The following is a 24,754-nucleotide window of genomic DNA, read 5'->3' on the forward strand; positions in this document are numbered from 1 at the left end:
TCCCAGACTAAAATGCATGGTTGAACTGTCTTCACTGAAAACAACTTAAAATATGTCAGTGCCATTGTTTTTTTTCTCAAAATGCACACTTAAAAAAAGCTACTTAAACGTCCTAATTTAAACTAAGGTCTAATCTTTTCTGTGAAACCGGGAGCATGGTTTTAAATCAAACTTTACAGTATTTTGGTACAAATTCATCTGTCACTTGGTAATGTGGTTCATATTTATACTGTAGCCCAGTATCTGCTCCAACTGTTGGGCTGATGAATCACCAACTTGTCAGTTTCAAGATTTACATCGCAGGTATGCAATGAGAAAAAGGAAAACATATCATTATGTTGTTTCATGAGACTGAGTGGAATCCAGAGCACAAACTGCACAGACAAGATAAAATCTCAAGTTTTTCAGTTATATTTTTTTAGAATATATTTGAGTGCTATAAAAAGCAAGGCTTCCACTTCAATTACATCTTAATTTATCATCATAAAATGTATTTATGTTTAGTCAGCCAAACCTGAAAGTATATGTGAACTATATATAACTAAACCAGGGAGGTACTTTACCCGACAGCTCATGAACCAGTTAAACCAGTTTGTGAAGATGTGTTTTAGTCGTTTCCTTTGTTTTTCTTCCTCATTCGCTGTTCTTTATTTGATTTTGATGGACACAGACTTCAGAATAAATCTGTTCAGCAGTTAGGAAGACAAAAACACCATTATGAATGCTGAAGAAGACACTGATTATCACAAGACTTGTGATGGAGAGAAAAGGTGAGAGAAATATTTTTGATTGTTTGTACATGTATCAAAACTGTCCAGATCAAAGCAAATTCAGTTCAAACCAACTTTAAAGTTAGTTTAAAACATACTGCTCATAGTCCAGCATAGCATTTTTACATTTAATGTACCATTATATTACAAAAGACATTGACAATCTTAACATAATTTGAGTGAACGCGATGTTGAATTGCTTTGAACTATAAAGATAGGTTGTGTTGTATCTGACAGTGTTCAGCAGGAGAGAGCACATTCACCTGTCCTCAGTGTTTTGTCCATGAAGAGTGACAGATCAATGAAAAAACCAATTCAGTTCAAAGCTGAAGATTCTCTGGTTAAACAAAGGTACATTTAATCACATTTAAGTTTGCATGTGGCTTTGCATACCTGTGCTGCTTTTGATCCTGTAGTAGCAAGATGAAAATATTTTCTTTGCAAATAAAGAATTATTAAAGATTAATGAAGCCAACTATTTAATGTACAAATTCTGAGAGACAGATATTTTTTTTTTTTCAGGTCTGAGGAGAGATCACATTCACCTGATCCCAGTGTTTTGTCCATGAAGAGTGACAGATCAATGAAAAAACCAATTCAGTTCAAAGCTGAAGATTCTCAGTTTGATCAGAGGTAAATCCAGTATATATTTTATGTGACATAACGTACATTACCTATAATTTTAAGGTGCTATTGTGAAGTAGATAAACTAAAAACTTGCTGGCAAATCATTTTTCTTTATATATTTTAATGCCATTGAAATGTTTTCTAGAAAATAATTATTATTTTAAATTATGGTGAGATGTATTATGTTTTATTTTTGAGGTCTCAGAAGAGAGCACATTCACCGGATCCAAGTGTTTGGTCCCTGAAAAGTGACAAATCAATGAAAAAACCAATTCAGTTCAAAGATGGAGATTCTCTGGTTAAACAAAGGTACATTTAACAACATTTATGTTTGCATGTGGCTTTGAATAACTGTGCTGCTTTTGATCCAGCAGCAAGATGAAAATTTTTTCTTTGCAAATAACGAATTATTAAAGATTAATGAAGCCAACTTTTTAATTTACAAATTCTGAGAAACATGAAAACACTTTTCATTTTGTCCATGAAAAGTGACAAATCAATGAAAACACCAATTCAGTCAAAAGCTGAAGATTCTCTTTTTGACCAAAGGTAAATCCAGTATATGTTTTACATTACATATAATTTTTGGTGCTATTGTGAAGTAGATAAACAAACAAAAAAAATGCTAGCAAATATTTTTTTCTTTATAAATTTTGATGCGATTGAAATGTTTGCTAGAAAATAATTATTATTTTAAATTATGGTGAGATTGATTATGTTTTTTTTTTAGGTCTCAGAAGAGAGCACATTCACCGGATCCAAGTGTTTGGTCCCTGAAAAGTGACAAATCAATGAAAAAACCAATTCAGTTCAAAGATGGAGATTCTCTTGATCAACGGTAAATACAGTATAGCTACAATATAGCTATTTTATATGACATAGCATTGATGATTTTAGCTCTATTGTGAGACGGACAAAAGTAAAAATTTGTTGGCAAATTATATCTTAACATTGATGACAAGCGGTTTGTTAGAAAACAATTATTATAAACTGGTCAGATGGATTATGTTGTTTTTTCAGTACTGAGGAAAGATCACATTCATCTGATCTCAGTGTTTTGTCCATGAAAAGTGAGAAAATAATGGTGCAAACTGACGAGCACAAACCTTAGTAAATCACCTTGCGTGATTCATTTAAATACTGCAAAAATAACCCTGTCCACGCCTTTTCAGCGCTAGTTATTTACTGCATGTCTTTAGTAAATCCTAACAGTAGTTCTTTAAGCAGAACTGCGCTAATCAATTGTGCTTCACGGACAGTTTATCAGTTCGGACCAAAATAGGTCAGCACAGTGAGCTACTCTCGATCATGTGACACAGTTACTACACAGTGCTGGGAGATCCAGTGAAAAAAATCTGTTGAATTTGCCACAGAATTAAAAACATCGCTGCAAAGTCTGTATATAAAGTCTTTGATCGCTGCGAGATCTAGTGAGAAGCATTCAGATTCGGTGCAGAGTTTTCTAACCACAGATATCAGATCAAACAGCGCTGATGTGAAAACCAGGAGCAACATTGAGCCATGAACAAACAAGTTCAGTCCACAAATCAGCAACATTCACCATGTATTTAATGTCGTGATACTACCTGTAACTATGGTATTGTGACAGAAATAGTCAAACGCTTACAAGTACTATACACATCTTTTTCCAGCACTTCAAAACTATAATATTATAATCTTTAAAGGTCCCATGACATGAAAATTTCACTTTATGGGTTTTTTTTTTAACATGAACTCAAATAACACATTCTACACTAAGTAGCTCATTGGTTAAGATTTGTGAAAATAAGAACAAAGTTTGGTTTTGATAGAAGAACATGTTTTTCAGTGAAGCATTCTTTTTCGACAGAAGTTTGTTTATTATGTATGAATTGTTGCACTGAATGTGTTTATATTTTTGAGAAATGTATATATAAGAAATGGAAAAAACTATAATTAAACAATAAATCTAAGTTTGTTGTTTTTTCAGTTCCATGGAGAAATCACATTCATCTGATGTCAGTGCAATACAAATACCAATTCATTCGAGAGATAAAGCAAATCTACACCAAAGGTATGTTTTCATAGCACATCAGTTCACCTGTTGATCTATGCTAGAGAAGTGCACTTACTGTGCTTCATAGTTCAGAGAGGGGGATCTCGTGACTCCCCATGTCAAACTCAGTTAATAAGGATAAATACAAATAATTTTTTAAATCTCACCAGATGCAGGGTTTCAGCAATGAACAGCAGAGCATTTCAGACTTACTTATTGTTCAGTGACAAGTTGCCTTCATGCAGATCTCTCCTCCCAGTTTATGTTTTTTGGGAAACTGAAAAATAACACAGAGTAAATGACAGTGAAAACTAGAAAGGAGATAATACAAATGTTTAAATTGATGTGCGTAAGGAATAGGCTAAAATCTAGGTTATTATTCAATTAATATATTGTCTATGGCATTCATTACCCTATTAATCAGTGTAACTTGAAATATATGCTGTAAAAAAGCAACTGAGACATTAATCAATTTAACAGCACTAATATATATATATATATATACACACATACATACACATTGATCAGGCATAACATTATGAGCACTGACAGGTGAAGTAAATAACACTGATTATCCCTTCATCACGGCACCTGTTAGTGGGTGGGATATTCCCCAGACCTCCAAATTCCCCAGATCTCAATCCAATCGAGCATCTGTGGGATGTGTTGAACAAACAAGTCCGATCCATGGAGGCCCAACCTCGCAACTCGCAACAGTACTTAAAGGATCTGCTGCTAACATCTTGGTGCCAGATACCACAGCACAACTTCAGGGGTCTAGTGGAGTGTTTTGGCAGGAAAAGGGAGGCCAACACAATATTAGGAAGGTGGTCATAATGTTATGCCTGATCGGTGTATATGTATGTATACATATGTATATATAATGTATAGATCACATACATTTTCTAACAATGAGAACGTTTTTGTGGTTTGCTTATGAAAAGATTTTATCTTTACAGACATGATCCGCAAACACATAATCCAGAGATCCACCAAAGTTTAAAATCTTACATTAAAACAAAGCATGAGTATGTTTTGGAAGGACTGGGAAAGCAGGGAAAACCAACACTCCTGAATGAGATCTACACAGAGCTCTACGTCATAGAGGGAGAAACTGGAGAAATCAGTAATAAACATGAGTTTACTAGGATAGAAAAAACTTTTACTGCAGCAAGAGCAACAATATCAATCCAATGCAATGAAATCTTTAGACCTTTACCTGGACAAGACAAACCCATCAGAACTGTGCTGACAAAGGGAGTCGCTGGCATTGGCAAAACAGTCTCTGTGCAGAAGTTCATCCTGGACTGGGCTGAAGGGAAAGAGAATCAGGACGTCCAGCTCCTATTTCCACTTCCTTTCAGAGAGCTCAATTTGATGAAGGACAAGAAGTTCAGTTTAGTTGGTCTTCTTCAAATCTTCTTTAGGCAAGAGACAAGTGTACATCTGATTCAAAACTCCTCTGTCGTTTTCATCTTTGATGGTCTGGACGAGTGCCGTCTTCCCTTAAACTTTCACAGGAATGAGACTCTACAGGATGCAACTAAAGAGACATCAGTGGACGTGCTGCTGACGAACCTCATTGCGGGGAATCTGCTTCCCTCTGCTCTCATCTGGATCACCTCCAGACCAGCAGCAGCTGATCTCGTCCCCTCTCAGTGTGTCCATCGAGTGACAGAGGTACGAGGATTCAATGAGCCACAGAAGGAGGAATACTTCAGGAAGAGAATCAGTGATCAGAGTCTGGCCAATACAATCATCACACACCTGAAGTCATCGAGGAGCCTCTACATCATGTGCCACATCCCAGTGTTCTGCTGGATCTCAGCCACTGTTCTAGAGAAGATCTTGAGTGAAGCAGAGAGTGGGGAGATCCCCAAGACTCTCACTCAAATGTACACACACTTCCTGATGGCACAGATCAACATCAAAATCACAAAGTATACTGAGAAGGAGGAGAAAGAAAAAGAGATGATTTTCAAACTAGGGAAACTGGCATACGAGCAATTGGAAAGAGGCAATGTGATCTTCTATGAAGAAGACCTGAGAGAGTGTGGCATTGATGTGACCGAAGCATCAGTGTACTCAGGATTGTGCACTCAGATCTTCAGAGAGGAGCTTAGCTGGTATCAGGGGAAAGTCTTCAGCTTTGTTCATCTGAGCATTCAGGAACATCTAGCGGCTCTATATGTGCACCTCTCCTTCCACAACAACAGCGAAAACATGATTGAAGCACATGAATCTGAAACGCCTGCGACAATGTTCAACTTACACAAGTGTGCTGTCAAAAAAGCCTTAGCGAGTAGGAATGGACATCTCGATCTTTTCCTTCGCTTCTTCTTGGGACTTTCACTGGAGTCAAATCACAGCATTCTAGAAGGGCTTTTGGTGAAAAAGACAGACAGCTCATTGGAAAGAGAGAAAACTACTGAGTATCTCAAGCAAGAATTCAAAAAACTGTTTTGTCCAAACGATTGTCTCCTTCTCTTCCACTGTTTAAATGAACTTAACGATCATTCTATGATTGATGAAATTCAAAGAAACATGACCTGTGGAAAGCAAAACATGTCCCCAGATCTCCTGCCCGCATTGGTTTGTATTTTAATAACATCAAATGAGAGGCCTGAAGAGTTTACTCTTCAAAAATATGGCAGATCAGATGACAACTTAGAATGGCTGCATGCTGTGATCAAGTTATATACAAAGGCCCGGTGAGAACATCTTAGAATTGTATTAAATGTATGCATGCACGAAATTGTTCATATACAAGGAAACATATTTTGTTGATCCTGGAACAACATTCCTGTCTGAAAATGTAGTCCTAACACTATCCCTACCCCTAAACCTAACCCTACCCATAACTTTCTGCAGGTTTAATGAAGGTACATTTAAGACGAATTTAAGGGATCATAACACATCAATATGTTCTCTAAATGTAAATGTCTAGGAAGAACAGTTGTATTAGCAAAACTTCAAAGTTAGAAAAAAACAACTCATTTTACAAAGAAGTTGAGATAATTTTGAGATAAGAAATCTTGTGAAAGTGATTTTATGATTAAAAGAACAAATATCTGCCAATGGGTTCATAAAAATCAACTTAATTCAAATGCAAGTTATTTTCTTATCCATTGACAGATATTTGTTCTTGTTTTAAGCATAAACTCAATTTATCTGAAAACAAGACTTAGTTTTAATGTGTTTAATGTTTTAATTAAATTACATTTTATTAAATCAAATTTAATCAAAAAGCATGTCTAATTAATTGCAATCATGAAACAGACAATTTAACAGCAATTTATTAAAAGTTTAAATGAAATACGTTTAATTTTTTCTCAAATTACATCTTTTACTTTTATTCCATTTTTATGAATGGATTCTGCAGTTCGGTCCATGTTTTCTGCATCGCAGAAATCATGGAGTCCTAATTGAATTCCATGATATTGAATTTAAGACTTTTCGCTCCAATTTAAGACATTTTTAAGGCCTTAAATTGTGGAAGGTCAAATTAAGACTTTTTTAAGACCCGCAAAAACCCTGATAATAGGTTAATAACACTGACATAGAAGCACCAAACCTGTAAACCTGTAAACTTGCCCTTCAAATCTGACTGTTTGATTAGAATTTCGTAACAGTCTTTCGTAAAAGATATTTATACAGCCTATTTTGTCAGGTTGAATGACTGCAATATCACAGATAAAGGTTGTGCACTGCTGACTACGGTTCTTACATCACAATCCAATGTGAGAGAGCTGGACCTGAGCCACAACAACTTGCAGGACTCAGGAGTAGAAATACTCTGTGTTGGAGTTAACAGATCACCACGTGGAGCAGCACTGTATGCTTAAATTCATTTAAAGGAATATTGGAAAATTATTACCTTGCATATCATACTGTACTTACACAATTTAACAAATTGTTTCTCATATCAGAATAAAGGAAACTGAAATAAAGATGCAAAACAAAGTTTTGGCACCAACATGTGGTTCACATAGTCAGCATAAACATGGGAATGAAGAAAGTCTCCTACATTTACATCACAGAACTGCTGGCCTACAGGACATGGAGTGCAGCCTGGAATCTCTGAAGTAAGTTCTCTATGGCCAGTTGCATTAAATGTTTAGACTAGTCTTACAATCTTTAAGACAGGTCATAACAACATAAAGGCCTGTTCACACCGGGACGATTTTTGTGCGCGTTTATCGCCGACGTTTAACGCCTCGTGACTAAACAAAGGGCGCCAATGTGAGTGTGCACACCGACGCGTAAAACGGCAGGTGTAAAAGCGTCATTTTAAAAAAAACGCCTCGGGTCCGTATTTTTATTTTGACGCGGCGCGTTAAAAACTGGCCGACCAATGAGAGCAGCGCTTTTGTTCACGTGCCTGGAGCTGCTGAAGTGACATTAAAACACGACTTGGTGGCGCTCAGGCACAAAACGGTCTTGCCGAGCATGCATTGATACGACGAAGAAGTAGTAAGTAGACAAAGAAAAAAATGAGCTGATAATGCTGCCTGCCAGTTAGCAAAAAGTGTTTGAATGGTTTTGGCCATAGACATAACATATCTGTGGTTTTGGCAAGCACATAAATACTCTCTCTCTTTTTCTTCTGAGTGACAAGCGAGTGTCAGAAGCGTAAAGTGGCACAGCACCACTTTGTGTACCGGGAGCGCTATCTACTGAATTTGCACGTTGGCTGAGAACGATGACGTTGATGACGTGTGCTAGTTTGATTTGTAGTTCAGTAATGGCGGCGGCGAAAAGATTAGAGCGAAGCCATTAATTCCGTTGTGGCACCGCTGCCGAATATCCAGAAGTTAAAGCCAGAGCAAGAACAATCTTTGCTGAGTTTTTTTGGAGGCCATGATGTTGTGTCCCAGGAAAAGTTTGATTTTCCAGCTCGCTCCGTTAGTGGTGAAGGAGTTGGCTCAGCTGAAGCCCCGATAAGTTTATTGTTTCGCGTGCGGTCGCAAGTTATTGTCATCATTTACAGGGGCTAGTCAGTGATTTTATTGCCGTCCGTCTCCCACCACCCGCGTAAAAATCCCCGGCCAAATTACCTACTGTTTTAGACAAACAGCAAGGTTGTGTGGTAATTGAATTGCTGTCCGAATCCACATCTCTGAGTTTTCAAGAATGTATAACTTCAAAATTCACTGTTTATATCCTTTTTGACCACTGCAGAGCACCGTGTGGTTGCGCTGTAATTTGGATGCATTTCTAGACTTGTATTTCTTTAAATGCTGGCAAGTATTTTCAAGAGCAATATATTTCATCACCTCTCGAAAAATAAAAGGAAGAAAAGCACGTAAACATTCGAATTGGGCCGTTATTTACAGCAGCATTTATTCTTATCATACCAAGCATATTATATTTTATTTACAGCAATCATGTTAAAGACCACGTGAGAGGCGCGTTCCCGAACACAAAACTCTCCCCTCCACCGTGAATAAATCACCATCCGAATGCACAAGGTTTTATCACTGAGGTGGCATGCACAATCTGCACATTTATTTTTACGGATTTCCAAGTGAGAAAAAAAGGCGAACGGCATTATTTAATTTAACTCTTTAATAACTCTTTTAAACTTGAATATTAATCATGCATTCATATTTTTACAAAACAGACTGACATTAATATGGTACAAATATATTTATGTACAGCAAATTTAAGTAATTTTGATGTGCAAGGTCTTGAGATGTCAAATGTATTACCTCTCATTGCAATAGTCTGAAGAACTGTGGAGTAACAGAAGCAGGCTGTGTTTCCCTGAGCTCAGCTCTGAGTTTAAACCCTTCTCATCTGAAAGTGCTGGACCTGAGCTGGAATAACATAGGAGATTCTGGAGTGAAACATCTCTGTGCTGCTCTGGAGAAGGTTCAGTGTGCATTGGAAACACTTAAGTGAGTTATAACACAATTTTATCTAAAGAGTTAATAACAGGTGTCATCCAAATGGTATTGAATGGAATAATGTCAATATAAAACATGTTAATAAAGAAAAACAATTATTTTTAAATTTTGCTTTCAGTTTGGACAAATGTGGAATGACGGGGAAAAGTTGCGCTTTTCTGGCTTCAGCTCTCAACTCAAAGACCTCCAATCTGACACATCTGGATCTGAGTATTAATGACCTACAAGACTCAGGCGTGAAGAAGCTCTGTGTCGGACTGCAGAATACTCACTGTACACTGGAAAAGTTGAGGTAAAATCTGGAAAACTTTTACTTGTATTACTCTGGAAAACTTTTAAAATCTGACTATGCATCTCTTAAACTAAAAAGTAATAAAACACTGACCTGGGCTTACAAATCCATTCTGCTTTCCTCAGGCTGTCCAACTGTAATGTTACACATGAAGGTGTGGCGGCACTGACCGAAGCTCTGAAATCAAATCCATCCCACCTGAAAGAGATCGATCTGCTTGAGAATGATCTGGAAGAGTCAGACCTGAATGTGCTTTCCATGATGCTAGAAAAGACATCATAAAAACCTAAGAAAAAAAACCTACACTAACAAAAATCTTAATGACACCAAGAAAGCAAAATTTAAGCTTTGATCGTTTTAATAAGTTGTATTCTGAATTATATTACATATGTAGCCTATGTATACAATTGGTTTAATAAACATCAAGTATACCATATACAAACTATTAGTTATTAAATTATTTTATGATCTACATACAGAAGAACATAATTTACGGTCATACACAAGAAGCACCAAAAGAAGTAGTAGAAACTGTGAAAATGAAAATAACTCATTTACATGTTTTAATGTATTTTTAAGTGCTACTGCTTGCAATGAGAAAGAGATTAATGGATCTAAGTGGACCGCTCTCAATATAGCTTTTCACACTTGAAATAGTTAACCCTGGGTAATTGTAAACCCCGGGTAAACCGTATCCTAGGTTATCTTGCTTCACCTTTCACATCGCTCATAATTCACCTGGGGTTAATAATTGCTCTATAGGAATTATCATATACGAATTTCCCAGTTAAAAATTGGACACGAACGCGATGAGCTCGTAATCACGGCTTCAGAAGTGGAAGTATGACATTTCCGATAGCACGTGAAGGCAGCATTAATCCAGGCAAAGTCACGCCAAACTGCCTGAGCGCAAGGAATTGTGGTAGCTAGATGTAAACAAAGCATGGTGGACAGTACCGGGCTTATGCTCATTTACAATCATTTATATTGCCAACGGTGCTTACTCCTTGCTTATTTGAGGGAAACGGAGGAGAAAAACAGAGCATAAGACAAGAGAAGCTGTTATACCTTTTATTTTATTTTATGTTATTTGTGAAACTAGTTTGAAACCTGCTGATAAAAATGTAACGTTACGCCGTTTTAATGACGGACAAATTGCACATTTGCACACATTCGCTGGTCAAAACCCCCTTAACTGCATCGCATTTGAGTTTGACTTTTGTAAAATGTTAACAATATATTGATAAGTATACAACATCTGAACAACATATAATTTGTTTTTTGTTCGCCCCGCGCTGTTTCATACTGGAACTTACAGAAAGCGACTAGTGTGATCCTCGTCGTCACCTAGGTAACATATCTTTGATTCATGATTGCTGATGATACACTTGATTTATTAACATTTAATCGTGTTAAGGTAATAATATAAAATGATGGTTATTATTCAAGGCTGTTAATATGCACACATTATTCGTTATCTAGCTATTTTTTTATCTACAGTGTTCTATACTCTCTCTGCTTGTCTTGTATAAATGTAGTAAAACATGGTTTGTTGTAGTAGTAACAACAAAAAAAAACTACAGAATCAGATCAATGCGAAATATTTATATTTTATCATGTAGAATGCAATATATATATTTGGACGGTAAGATTTTTAAATGTTTTTAAAAGAGTCTCTTCTGCTCTCCAAAGGCTTCATTTATTTGATCCAAAATACAGCAAAAACAGTAATATTTTGAAATATTTTTACAATTTAAAATAACTGTTTTCTATTTGAGTATATTTTAAAATGTCTTTTTTTTCTGTGACCAAAGCTACTCTTCAGTGTCACGTGGTCCTTCAGAAATCTTTTTTAATTTGCTTTTCACGGCAACTGTAGTTTTCACTCTATTTTTTTTTTCTGTGCTGGGTTATTTTAGGGAAAGTGTAGTGAATAAGAGACATAATATTTATGTTATTATGGTTGTTATTGATAGTGAATAAATCTAAAGCTTTTGAGACTATTATTTTGCATCATTGATTTTGTCATGAAGCTATGACCATTTCTTCCATTTATGTAGGCTGTAATAATTATGTAATAAATAATCTTTATTATATATATATATATATATATATATATATATATATATATATATATATATATATATATATATATAATAAAAAAAGGGGTGCCCTTTTTCAGTTTCAACACATGCCCCTCAAAAGGTCTGTGCACGGCCCTGGAAATAACGTGTATGGCTTCCATAAACACCGCATCCGTAGGCGCTGCCATTGCTGTTTCGCGGACTAGACGTCAGAGCTCGTAACTGGGAGTACATTGATCTAGTACGAGTTCACGGATGGGAAGTTACAGGTTTGACTGCCGTTCCAGTGCACTTTCATGGGTCGAAGGTTGGAAAAACATGGGTTACGGGTAGCCTAGAACACAGCATTACTCCTTGCTTATTTGAGGGAAACGGAGGAGAGTTCACGGGTGGGAAGCCACAGGTTTGACTGCTGTTCCAGTGCACTTTCACGGGTAGAAGGTTGGAAAACCACACATGTATTTTTTAACAATAAAAAATCATACAAAATCAACAAACCTTTAACTTATTATCTGTTAACATTACAAACGAATGTGTGCATTTATGTAAGTTACATACATGAAAAACCAGCTGTAATGCCTTTATGAGGTTTGAAGCTTTCTGAGGTAAAATCGAAGTGTTTCACGCGCTGTGCATATGTGTTAGGTCACAGTACTTAAACAAGAGTAAAGTAAAATATAGATATAGCCGGCTGAGGTACAGCCCCGGTATGATTGGCTGGTGTCACTCAAGCCTGTGAACCAATCAGTGTTTCTACTACACTGATTGGTCCGTAGTGTTTCACAAGTGTGTGTGTGGTGTAGGTATTGGGTGTGTGTGGTAAAGCTGAGGACCTCTCCTTATTTCCTCCCTTCCTTTTATTTTTGTATTTTGATTTGAGTTTTCTACTGATTGGATGTTTTTGTTTATTAATTTTTGTATGTTTAAATAAAGTGATTTGCCTTTTATACTCTGTCCACGTCTCCATGCTCACCCTGCCCTTAAGCAACGAACCTGTGTGCCCTTGTGTAGGGCTGTTATTTCCTGGTGTAGTCTAGGTGGCGTAGTCGAATATCAGTTAAAGTTGCCTTTGTTAACCTGCAGCTCTTTTCTAACCTGACCACTTCACCACATATAAAAAATTATCAAAACACACTGGGACTACAGTTTTCTCTGAAGATCCACTTGATAAGTATTCAGAGGCCTACCCTTTATCTAGATTTTAGAACGCTTATGACGTGTGGCTGATTATATTTGATTACAATAAAATCTGTCTATACTTTCATGAGTCTTTTTTATGTTTCATTTAGAAAATGTGATATGTTCACACAAAAGTAGTTATATTTCAACATTCAAAATAGCTAACCCCCCCCCTCTCTGGTTTAAAAGGCAGGTGATGGGATGAATGTCATCAAGTACATCAATAACACAGATGAACACAGTAACAATAAGTTTCAAATGAATAAAGACCTGCTAAAAACATAAAAAAAACATCAAAATCAAAATCAAATAGGCCTACAAACATCAGTAGATGAAAAAACAGAAAACTCAATACTACAGTCTCCACAAGTAGCAACATTATTGCTTTAATGATTTATAGCAGTATTTTCAATCAAACTTGGTAACGTGGTTCATATTTATACAGTATCTGCTCCTTCTGTTAGAGGCTGATGAATCACAAACCTGTCAGTTTCAGAAGATTTAGCTCCGCCTTCACAGAGCAGGTAAGCAATGAGAAAAAGGAAAACACCATCATTCTGTTATTTAATGAGACGGCGAATGGTGTCCAGAGCACACATGGTAAGTACAACTGCACAGACTGAGAGAGTAATGTTCGATAGGTTACATTAGGCAGGATCAATCATTTTGGGTTAAAACATAAATACTAAAATAGATTTGACACTGTCTAATCTGAAGCTTTTCAGTTATATTAGTTGCAGAATGCATTTGAGTGTTATAAAAGTGTTATAAAAAGCACAAAATAAATGCTATGATTCCACTACAACAATCTAATTTTATCACAAAATGTGTATTTAAATTGTGTATTTATGTTTAATCAGACAGTCAAAGAGTCAAAGCCTTACACAACCTGAAAGCATGTTAACTACATAACTAAACCAGGAAGAAACTTTATACTGACAAAACTCAAACCAGTCAAACCAGCCTCTGAAATATTTTTGACCTTCTTCCTCATTCCCAGTCATTCGATTTCATAGTCTTTGAGAAAGTAAAATAATGTTTTTTTGTCTTTATTTGATTATGATGGACAGACTTTAGAATAAATCTGTTCAGCAGTTAGGAAAACACAAGCACCATAATGAATGCTGAAGAAGGTTATCACAATACTTGTGATGGAGAGAAAAGGTGAGAGAAATGTGTTTTGATCATTTGTACATGTATCATATTTATATAGATATAAATCAAATATAAATTAATATTTTAAAGAAGCATATTCTTTATATTAATATGCTTAAATGACAGATTCAAATTCAGTTCAAACAAACTTTAAAATTGTACATTAAATGATACGGTTTATAACCCAGCACAGCTAATTACATTTTATTACAAAAGACATTGACAATCTTAACATAATTTGAGTGAACCTGATGTTGCTTTGAACTATAAAGATGGACTGTGTTGTATCTGACAGTGTACAGCAGGAGAGAGCACATTCACCTGTCCTCAGTGTTTTGTCCATGAAAAGTGACAAATCAATGAAAATACCAATTCAGTTAAAGGCTGAAGATTCACTGATTACACAAAGGTACATTTAATCACATTTATGTTTTTATGTGGCTTTGTATAACTATGCTGTGTTGCTTTTGATCCTGTAGTAGCAAGATGAAAATAATGCTTTCTTTGCAAATAACCTTTGATTAATAAAGATTAATGAAACCAACTGTTAATTTACTTGCACATAATATTACATTTTTGAGAGATATAGATTAATAAAACCAAATGTTTTGTTGACAAGAACATAATCTTTAACTTTGGAACTTTTTGAAAGGTTGTTGTTTTTCAGTTCTCTGGAGAAACCGGATTTACCTGTCCCCAGTGTTTTGTCCATGAAAAGTGACAAATCAATGAAAATACCAATTCAGTTAAAAAAAGGAGATCCTCTGGTTGATCAGAGGTAACTATATGTGAGATAGCTTTGATGTTTTTCGTAATATTTTGAGATAAAACTAAAATTTTGTAAATTTTTTACAGTATTGTCCTGGATCAGTTGTTGAAAAATCTTGATCACATCAACTTTTACTTGGAAGCACATAAATGTTGTTCAGTGGTGAGATTGAGATTAATTATGTTGTATTTTTCAGGTCTGATGAGAGATCACATTCACCTGATCCCAGTGTTTTGTCCCTGAAAAGTGATAAATCAATGAAAATACCAATTCAGTTAAAGGATGGAGATTTTATATTTGATGAAAGGTGAATACATTATAACTAATTACCTGGTTTGGTGCTATTGTGAGACAAAACTAAAAGTTTGCTTGCAAATTCTGTCTTTCTTAAAAAATATTTATGAAATCATCTTTCATATGCTAGAAAAAAATCATTTTGAACTATGGTGAGATGGATTATGTTGTTTTCTTCAGTACTGAGGAGAGATCACATTCACCTGTCCTCAGTGTTTTGTCCACGAAGAGTGACAAATCTATGAAAATACCAATTCAGTTCAAAGCTGAATATTCTCTGGTTAAACAAAGGTACATTTAATCACATTTATGTTTGCATGTGACTTTGTATAACTGTGCTGTGTTGCTTTTGAGCAAGATGAAAATGTTTGCTTTCAAAAGCTACACTCAATGCTGCATGAAGCTTATGCATATGGGAACGTCTAATCGTGACCAGCTGTTGAAATAGTGTGTAAACACGTCAATGAAATTGACCCGGAGGTATTTATAGCCTTGGCCGGTGACGTCATACGCGCACCTGCTACACGAGGCTATAAATAGATGAGCTCCAGTTGTAGCCATCAGGTCTTTTTGTTTTCAGACCAACTCTGTGTTGGTGTGTGAATACAAGTCTCTGAAAAACGTCTCCGGTTACGTATGTAACCTAGGTTCCCTGAGAACAGGGAACGAGACGCTGCGTCAGCTTGACGCTACGGGGAACGCCTTCAGCGTGACAGGTGTCTGAATCACAATCGAATCACGTCAATCCTATTGACCGGCGACAGCCCATGACATCATCAAAGTGCGACCAGGAAGTATATAAGGGCGCCTTACCAACATGACACCGCCTCTTCGTCTGAAGGGACTGTTCGGCGGGCAGGCCCTGAGGCATGGCAAAGCGACGCAGCGTCTCGTTCCCTGTTCTCAGGGAACCTAGGTTACATACGTAACCGGAGACGTTCCCTTTCGAAAGGGAACTCGCGCTGCGTCAGCTTGACGCTACGGGGAACGAAATACCAACGCCACCATGCCGAGGGGAGTGCATGCCCACTGGCAGTGACAACTGTCAGGACAAGCAAATTCAAATGAAATGCCTGAACCACTCCCCCTCTGGTCACACAAGGCTGTCAGTGACAGCATTCCCTACGGTCATAGCCCGAGCTATAAGCCTCGTCAGGAACCTTAGTGCGGCTGCACGAGGTCCTATTCAGGCCGCTCAAAGGCCTGGATCCAACCCATTCAAAGGAAGGGGGCTCCTTTAAGGGAATGTGGCTAGGGGGCCCTAGGGCGCCCCAGCCAGCCACTAACGCCGCCAAGGCGGCCTAGCTTGGTGCCTTTTTCAAGGGGCACTTCGGCCGGGCCATCCTTGTCTGTTCGAGAACAGAGCCTCTGGATACTCGCCTCCTGAAGAGGCATCCAGTCCAAGGGACTGCAGAATGGCAGTGTCCTCCTCGAGCCGGATCTCAGAGACGGGCATCCTGGTGAGCAGTACTCAGCATAGCGCTTTCTACCCTTGCCAGCGAGGGGAGTCAATCTGCTCGATCCTAGGATCTACTGAGCTATTATCAAGTAGAAACACTCAGGAGGCCAGACTGGCCTAAAAGCTGATCCAACTTGGGAGGCCTCGCGAGGGGCCTACGACCATCTGATCAGGCCCAGGCAGCTTCGGGCTCACAGACGACCCTCGGAGAGAGGGGAGCTTAGGAAGGGTCTGCCCGGTAGGTAAGCCAGGTTGTAGGCTAGATTCCCTCCCATGGGAACCAAGTAGCAGAAGCGACCTCAGTCGCGCCAGGGTAAGACCATCCTCAGATGCTGCCAAATAAGGGGCAGATACCACTAGCTGTCAGCATATGCCAGTAAACAGTTCTTGAACTGAGAACCCAACCCCTCAGGGAGGCCTAGTGAGGCCTATTGCATGATAGCAGTACATGCCAAATGCTCGAGGAACCGACTCGGGAACTCGGCCAAAGGGAGGCCAGATAAGGCCCATCCCCATAATAGCAGTCGAAGCCCACTGTCGATGCAGCTGGAAACAGGAGCTCATCCCCTCAGGGAGGCCTGGAGAGGCCCGCTACCTAATAGCAGGCTATGCTAGCCGCCCGAGCATTCTGACTCGGGAATTCCCCCTCAGGGAGGCCCAGTGCGGCCTATCGCCTGGTAGCGAGCTCACCGGGAGGCAGAGTAAGGCCTACCATCTGCTAGCAGTCCATGTTAGTCCACATGACTGAAACCTTGGGGTGTGCCATCAGGGGAGGCCCGGCTTGAGGCCTACTCCCCACGGCAAACCTTCAGGGGGGCCTGGTGAGGCCCGCTACCTGGAAACCCCACATGCCTGCTGCCAGAGGCATCCTGGTCCCGGGGCTCACCCCTAGGGACAGTCAGGCAGCCGCACTGACTTATCATGGTCGACTGGCGTCCATGGAGCCTTACAGCAGATCCGCGGAGGCGGCTTCCTGTTGTGGCAGGCACGAGACTGGCTGCTATATCTCCCGGCTGACAGCGGCTCCTCTGCTGGCTGACAAGACAACAAAGATAAGTTATTAGTTGATAATTCTGCTACTTGAGGCCGACATCGTTGGGGAGTAAACACATAGCAATACCAAAAAAGGGGCCGACTTTGCAAAGGCCAACTTTCCGAGGCTGACTACCTATCTAGGTTGCAGCTATTAATCGCTAACCTCCCCAACGTCGGGACTCACTCGCAAGGAGGCCTACTGAGGCCTACCACCTGACCCGGAGTCTACTGCCCAGACAGCCCAAGTTGGCTGCTCACAGCCAACTGGTTTCCCCAAGGTCCCAACCTGGGGCTAATCCATCCCAGCGGCCCACTTTTCGGGCCTACTGTATGACAGTTGCAGTCTTACCAGCAGCGCCTACAAGCTCTGGAACCTAATTACATTACTCATGACAGGATACTCGGCAAAACAACGCCCTGGACCCCCTAAACGGGGGGAGTACCACGTACGCCACCCGCCCAATGAAGGACCTAGCTTTTGAAGCGGCCTATCGTTTAAATGCAAGGGCGTCAGCCATGGCAATGCTCTGGCTACAAGGGAGCTCACTACCAGACCATTTTTTACAAAGGTTAAGAAGTGCTGCTCAACCCAAGCCATGGGTGAGGCAGAATGATACAGAGCTAGGTTAGCGAAATACTCTAATCTACCCTGTTTTAACAGAGGAGTACTGCCACATGCCAGGCATAATTCCAAAGAACTGGCGGCTTTAAACAACTAGCTCTGGAGGGCAAAGTTGAACAACATATACAACATCCTTACATCAAACAAAAAAGATGGCCTACCCCTCCAAGCGACCACTGGCTAGGTCGCTATCACATCCTGCACAGCACCATCTGCATTGCTAGTAAAAAAAAAAACCCCGAACACAGAAAAGGGGGCGGGCCTTGGCCGGACGACTCTACGTAAGAGACGGCTACATTAGGGAATTTTTTTTTTTTTTTAACCCTAGAAGCGTAGGCCAAAATAGATCTAAACCTGTTTTGTTTTAATGGGCTCTAGATCTAACTGTAGTTGTAACAGTCTGATCCCAATTCTCTAGCCAGTCTTACACTGAGAGAGGACGCAGGCCGCTCTACCCTGAGGTGGCTACCAGTTACAAGCTTGAAGCTGGGAATTCTTACACGCAGCCTTCCTACATTCAGAGAAAAGCGCTACACACCCGCAGGAATGAGCCGGTGATATTCCCGTTTTTTTTTTTTTTTTGAGATAAAAAACATAATCAACAGCGAGCAAAAACCTGCTGAATATACTTTTAAAGCAACTGGCTTGTAAAATGCATTCGTTCTGGCCGTCCAAACAGGGGAACTATAGACCCTACAGAAATATCCAACTACTCCAAAGTGATCCCGAAATCCTCAGCAGGGAGCATGGAACAGAAAATGTATTGATATTTTCCCCACAGGGGACTTACCCGCTCGCCTGCAGCGCGCCATTGATATTCAACCACAATCTTTATTCATAATGTGTGTGCTTAGGTGCAGCATTACCACCGACCCGCTCGAGGGCGCTCTCACACACCAGGCCTGGCGGGCCGTCAGAGATTGGGGTACTTCCTTTTCCCGCTCATCACGGGCCCACCGCCTGATGTAAGAGGCGTAGGGGAAAAGGGAATTATTAGAAGGAGGAAGGGCCTGCGTTAGTCTAGCGCCTCCTCGGAGGCGGAGACTGATCCCAACGTGGCCCTCCACGGCGCTGGTTCCGGGTCACTTGTCCGACGTCCTTCCTCTTCTGAGTGCGGGAGTCACGCTATTTCCACTCCCTGCTCCAACCAGGAGGGGGCGCGCGAGAAGCGACGCTGGCTCGCTGGTCCTGCCGCCAGTCCTCAGACCGTGACGGACTGGAGCTTCCCACCTGTCTGGGTGCCGCCCCGGATCTCCGCGGGATGCATGATCTAAATGCCGCCGAGCGCGCCCTCGCCTCTCTAAACCTTCCCACCACCGCCTCGACGGAGGTGCCGAAGAGTTCAGAGGGCGAGACCGGGGCATCGAGGAGAAAGGTCTTTTCTTTCCCCCCGATGTCCGCCAGGTTCAGCCACAGATGTCTCTCCGTGGCTACCATGGCCGCCATCGAACGACCGATGGCGACCGCTGTTTGTTTGGTAGCCCGGAGAGCAAAATCTGTGGTGCGACGCAGCTCGGCCATCGCATCAGGGGGTAGGCCCTCCCCCTGATCGAGATCCCTCAGCAGATCAGCCTGGTAAGCTTGCAACACCGCCATAGTGACGCAGCCTGACCTGCCGACGTGTATGCCCTGCCGTTAAGGCGTGAGGTGGTCTTCAGCGCCTTAGAGGGCAGGGCGGGAGTTCTCAGTGTCGATGGCCTCCCAGACGCGAGATAGTTTGCGAACGTCTCGTCGATTGGTGGCATCGACACATAACCGGACTCGGCGGATCCCTCGACATCAGCGAAATTCCCTTGCTGATAACGAAAGATCCGGGCCGAGTACGGCTTCTTCCATGCCCCCGAGATCTGATCATGAAGATCGGGGAGGAATGGAAGGCTCCCGGGAGCTGCTGGATTGACGTCCGAGAGAAACCGATCATCGAGGCGGCTCGAATGCGCGGGCTCTCTCCTCGCGCGCCGCCACTGTAGCTGCAGTCTAGCAGTGGCACGCTCCATCACTTCCAGCAGCTCGTCATACACGGGGCAGGGCGGCTGAGAGGGTTCAGCCTCAGCTGATACTTCGTCACCACCCTGCTCAGCTACCCCTTGCTCATCCGGAAGAGCACCAGCTGACGAAAGGGAGGAAAGGTCTGACTCCTCCCCCGGCAGCTGCCCCTCGCGATCTGACCGATCGTCAGAGAGAACCACGCCTCTCTCTAGACGATGAGCCAGATCCATCTGGGAACCCCATGATTGCAGCCGGCGCTCGACCTCAGCACCGGCGGGACCGTCCCCAGAAGCTGGACCCACTTCCCTCGAGAAGAGGGCCAGACGAGAGCGGAGCGTCTGGATGGGAAGACGCTCGCAGTTGGCACAGGAGGCTCCCTCGAGAACCTCCCGTGCGTGCTCTTCCCCCAGACAAAACACACAAAGGGTATGTGTGTCCTCAGGTGTAAGGAACCTGGGACACGGATCCGCGCACTTCCGGAAGTTATGCTTGGACTTCCCTGTGTGTTTCATTGTAGCTTTTGTGATTCTTTCTCTCGAAGCAGACAAACAGTCCCTGAAGACGAAGAAGCGGTGTCATGTTGGTAAGGCGCCCTTATATACTTCCTGGTCGCACTTTGATGATGTCATGGGCTGTCGCCGGTCAATAGGATTGACGTGATTCGATTGTGATTCAGACACCTGTCACGCTGACGGCGTTCCCCGTAGCGTCAAGCTGACGCAGCGCGAGTTCCCTTTCGAAAGGGAATCTAAAAATCTCTCTCTCTCTCTTTCAAGACTCAACTCGAGATCTTTGTTAGGAGTTAGTTTTCAACTGATAGTGTGCAGACTTCTCTCTTTCATCTCTGTTACATCAAGTGAAACGAGTTCAAGTTAAAAGAAGTTACATCAGTTGAGAATGAGTCAGCAGCAGTGATGCCAGTAACGCGTTACTTAGTAACGCATTACTCTAATTTGACTACTTTTTCCAGTAACGAGTAATCTAACCCGTTACTATTTCCAAACCAGTAATCAGATTAAAGTAACTTATCCAAGTCACTGTGAGTTACTATTTTTGTCATTTTCCTTAGTAAAAATATATATTTTTGCTTTCTTGTTTAGTCTCAGCAGTTGGTTTTCCGACATAGAGAATTACGAGGCGGTCGCTCCGTCTGTCGACAAAACACAAGACAGGCAGTCTTGCTCAGATTAGACATGTCGTGATAATTTAATAATCATCAGAAATATATATTGTCACATTATCCTTCAGCAATCATTATTAGTATATTATGATTTGCTAGTAGCCTACAAAGTCATCTAAAGCCATTCCATAGCTGAATGTCTTTCCTCCGCTGTAGCTGTCAATCATTCTCCATTCAAACTGCGCGTCGCGTTCGGTTCCAGTCAGCAGCTGCACGGTAAAGCTCACTCCAATATGATATATTCCCGTTATAATACTTGATATGTTGATAAAATAATTTATCTTCCTGGAGTTTATCTAGCGGTTTCTGAAAGATGTTGTGCTCGCTACCCATGTGACAACACAATGACTATTAATTAGCATCACACGCACAATAACCGGAATTTAAAACTGTGAAGAAACAAATCATCAGTGAATGTTTGGACCGATATAGGCTACATAGTAGACTAGGATTTATGGGCTCAACGCTCATCTTCTCTTTAAACCGTGAACTTTTCAATGTGCACTCGCGCTGCACTGCACACTCTGACTCCATGTTGCTTTAAGCGCATCATTCTGCACCCGGGATGCGCATAAGCGCTTTGTTGCCGCTCTGTTTTGACGCGTTTCATATATTTTCATAGTTTTGTGCACTTAAAGATTATTAAAAAATATATTGTTCTCACGTACCGATCATATATTTGTTGTCCCTTTACAGAGCTGCACATTACGTTTACAATAAAATATAAATCTTGTAATTTTATCTTATTTGTGTAGGCCCATATAATTATTTACATTCATATATAAATATAAATTAAAAATTAAATATAAATTGTTTTTCATAAATGTATTTAATAAGAACACAAAGTAATTTGTACCTTTTCATTAACATGTTTAGATTTTATAAAATTAGTCAAAATATTTTTTGGGAGATACAATTTCAGGAGATACATTGTTGACGTTACTGTTAAAAATGCACTTTCCAATAAAGTGTTGGCAAAAACGGTTGTCATTTTTATGTTGAGGCTGCAGAGGTGTTGTCGGCAACTGATGAATGTAACTAATAAAGTAACTTGTAATCTAACTTAGTTACTTTTAAAATCAAGTAATCTGTAAAGTAACTTAGTTACTTTTAAAATCAAGTAATCTGTAAAGTAACTAAGTTACTTTTTCAAAGTAACTGTGGCAACACCGGTCAGCAGTCTAAACGTTGTGGGCCTCCATGCTCTCGCCCGATAGCAGACGTGGACACTCACAATTACTGCTTTGTGTGTTTGGGGAAAAGCATGCAGTCACTGCATTGAGTCAGACGAGTGCGAGCATTGCGAGCCTTTACAGTTAGAATGCTTTATGCTCGTCTTGGCTACTTTCAGTCCACACCCGTGTTCGGGATCTCAAATGGGTTTGTTGACGAGCAAGAGACGGGTCCGTCCCTTTTGCTTGCTCGCTCACCAAATCTACTAGCCTGGATGCCAGCCGAACTTAGCCCCGCCCACAACATTTTTACTCGGGCAGTTCGGTCTGGACTTGTTCGGTAGAGAAGTAATTATGAAACTGTTCGGACCAATGAAATTGTCAGGGCGGGCAGACGATGATGGACAGATGATAAACAGTAACGTAATCATCCACGTCATCAAAGGCGCTCGGGTTGAGTTTGGTGTTCTAATCCTAAACGGAGAACTTGTTCGTATATGCATTCACCTTTACTATTTCTCTCAGAAATGATGATCGTGTTGGTAAGTACTCTGTGTATCCTTAAATTCTTTTTTTTTACAACACCGGCAAAGATCGTTTAAACTCATCTTTTTCTTCTAACGTTAGGCTACTTATTCCAGCGTGCGTGCAGGGTTGCCAAGTTTGGTAACACTTTATTTTGATGGTCCCTTTTGAACATTATGTTGACTATAAGTAAATTTGCAACTACATGTCAACTAACTCTCATTAGATTATCAGTAGACTGTCTGCTTAATGTCTGCTAACTCTTTATTGTGATGGTCCTCCAACAGACATTCTACTGACTATAAGTAACTTTGCAAGAACATGTCAACTTATTCTAACCATAACCCTACCAGTCTACTTATACTCTACTAACACTCTAATGAGAATTAGTAGACATGTAGGTGCAATGTTATTTATAGTCAACAGAATGTGTTAAAGGGACCATCAAAATAAAGTGAAACCCCAAGTTTTTACAACAAAACCCGCAATTGCTAACGTTCCTCAAAGCTAGCCCAAAACAAGCCCAATAGCTTTCCAGGGGAGGTTCTCCGGGAAAAAAAAGGCATTTGGGGGGTAAAATATGTGTTATTTTGGCAGGGCTGGCAGCTTAAAAATCGCATTCCTGGGTCTGTATATCACATAATTAGGGTCGCTTCAACCCGCGGACATGGCAACACAGTGCAGTTGAGTTCTGTTGACATTTGACAACTAACGTTATGCGTCGCTCCGTTGCTCTGATTGGTTGTAGGTCTATCCAATTGAGGATTTTCCTGGTTCGGTTGAAACACGCCCCATAATCACAGCCCAATGGAGCAGTATCAGACTCATATTCTGACTAGAATTGAGTATGACGACGTCAGGCTACAAATCTACATGTTTTCCCGCGCGATCTTGAAGCGCGCTCCGGCATTATTTCAGCTCGCACAGGGAATGATAATGAATCTCTGGGTCCGCGGACCTCGTGCAGCCGACCTGCGATCGTTTCTCACATGATAGTAAATCCATGATGAGGAGTTTATTGAGGTGGTTGTTCGCGCGGTGGTCAGGGCAAAGTTTGTCTGGCACCGTGAATGAGAGATCCCCAAACGCAGTGAGCTTGAGGTTACTGTCCGGTGGCAAAGTCATGGAGAAAACCATTTACTTCACGTGTTTTTGTGCCCTTGACGTAAACATTTTCGACTATCGTGGGTGCGAAATCACGTGGGTATGTAGAGATTCCCCAGGTGAAAGAGACAGTCGCAAGCTATCTCTCGCCTGGGTCTGCATTTTTCATTAAAGAGACATACCTCCCCATGAAGCCATTTAGAAAATAAACTTCGGCTTTCGTGGGCAAAGCTTATATACTGTATATGAATTATATATTATATATTATTTTATATGGAATATATATGAAATATATATTGTATATGATTTATATAAGAATAATAAATATAAGGGGACAGGCTGGTGCTGCGCTGCACACTATGGCTGTCTTGCAGGCATACCAGGCTGACCTCTTGAAGGATTTGAGTGGTTTATTTGGTGACTCAGTAAACTCTGTAGTGGCCAGATTTAAAGGAGTGGAAGAAACATGATGAAGTGTTCACTCAGTTTCTTCCTCGATGCACTCAAGGGGAGGGGCTGTCAGCCACATAACCTCTCTTCGGTCCTTCAAGATT

At 40.6% G+C, this 24,754-nt stretch overlaps 1 protein-coding gene across 1 annotated transcript in view; it reads left to right on the forward strand.

Moving 5' to 3' along the window:
• The first annotated feature begins 584 nt into the window (after positions 1 to 584).
• The window catches only part of LOC307130392 (uncharacterized protein), a 34,741-nt gene continuing 10,571 nt past the window's right edge, over positions 585 to 24,754 (forward strand). The window contains 16 exon segments of the mRNA XM_079823354.1: positions 585 to 770; positions 1,008 to 1,121; positions 1,293 to 1,403; positions 1,596 to 1,706; positions 2,128 to 2,235; positions 3,367 to 3,450; positions 4,392 to 6,143; positions 7,103 to 7,274; positions 7,278 to 7,345; positions 7,347 to 7,517; positions 9,159 to 9,332; positions 9,460 to 9,633; positions 9,759 to 9,882; positions 14,324 to 14,460; positions 15,017 to 15,127; positions 15,295 to 15,405. Of these exon segments, the coding sequence (XP_079679480.1) occupies positions 718 to 770; positions 1,008 to 1,121; positions 1,293 to 1,403; positions 1,596 to 1,706; positions 2,128 to 2,235; positions 3,367 to 3,450; positions 4,392 to 6,143; positions 7,103 to 7,274; positions 7,278 to 7,345; positions 7,347 to 7,517; positions 9,159 to 9,332; positions 9,460 to 9,633; positions 9,759 to 9,882; positions 14,324 to 14,460; positions 15,017 to 15,127; positions 15,295 to 15,405 (3,575 nt within the window). The 5' untranslated portion in view covers positions 585 to 717.

This window comes from Gobio gobio, assembly GCF_949357685.1.
Source record: "Gobio gobio genome assembly, chromosome: 8".
In the NCBI taxonomy this organism is placed as follows: domain Eukaryota; kingdom Metazoa; phylum Chordata; class Actinopteri; order Cypriniformes; family Gobionidae; genus Gobio; species Gobio gobio.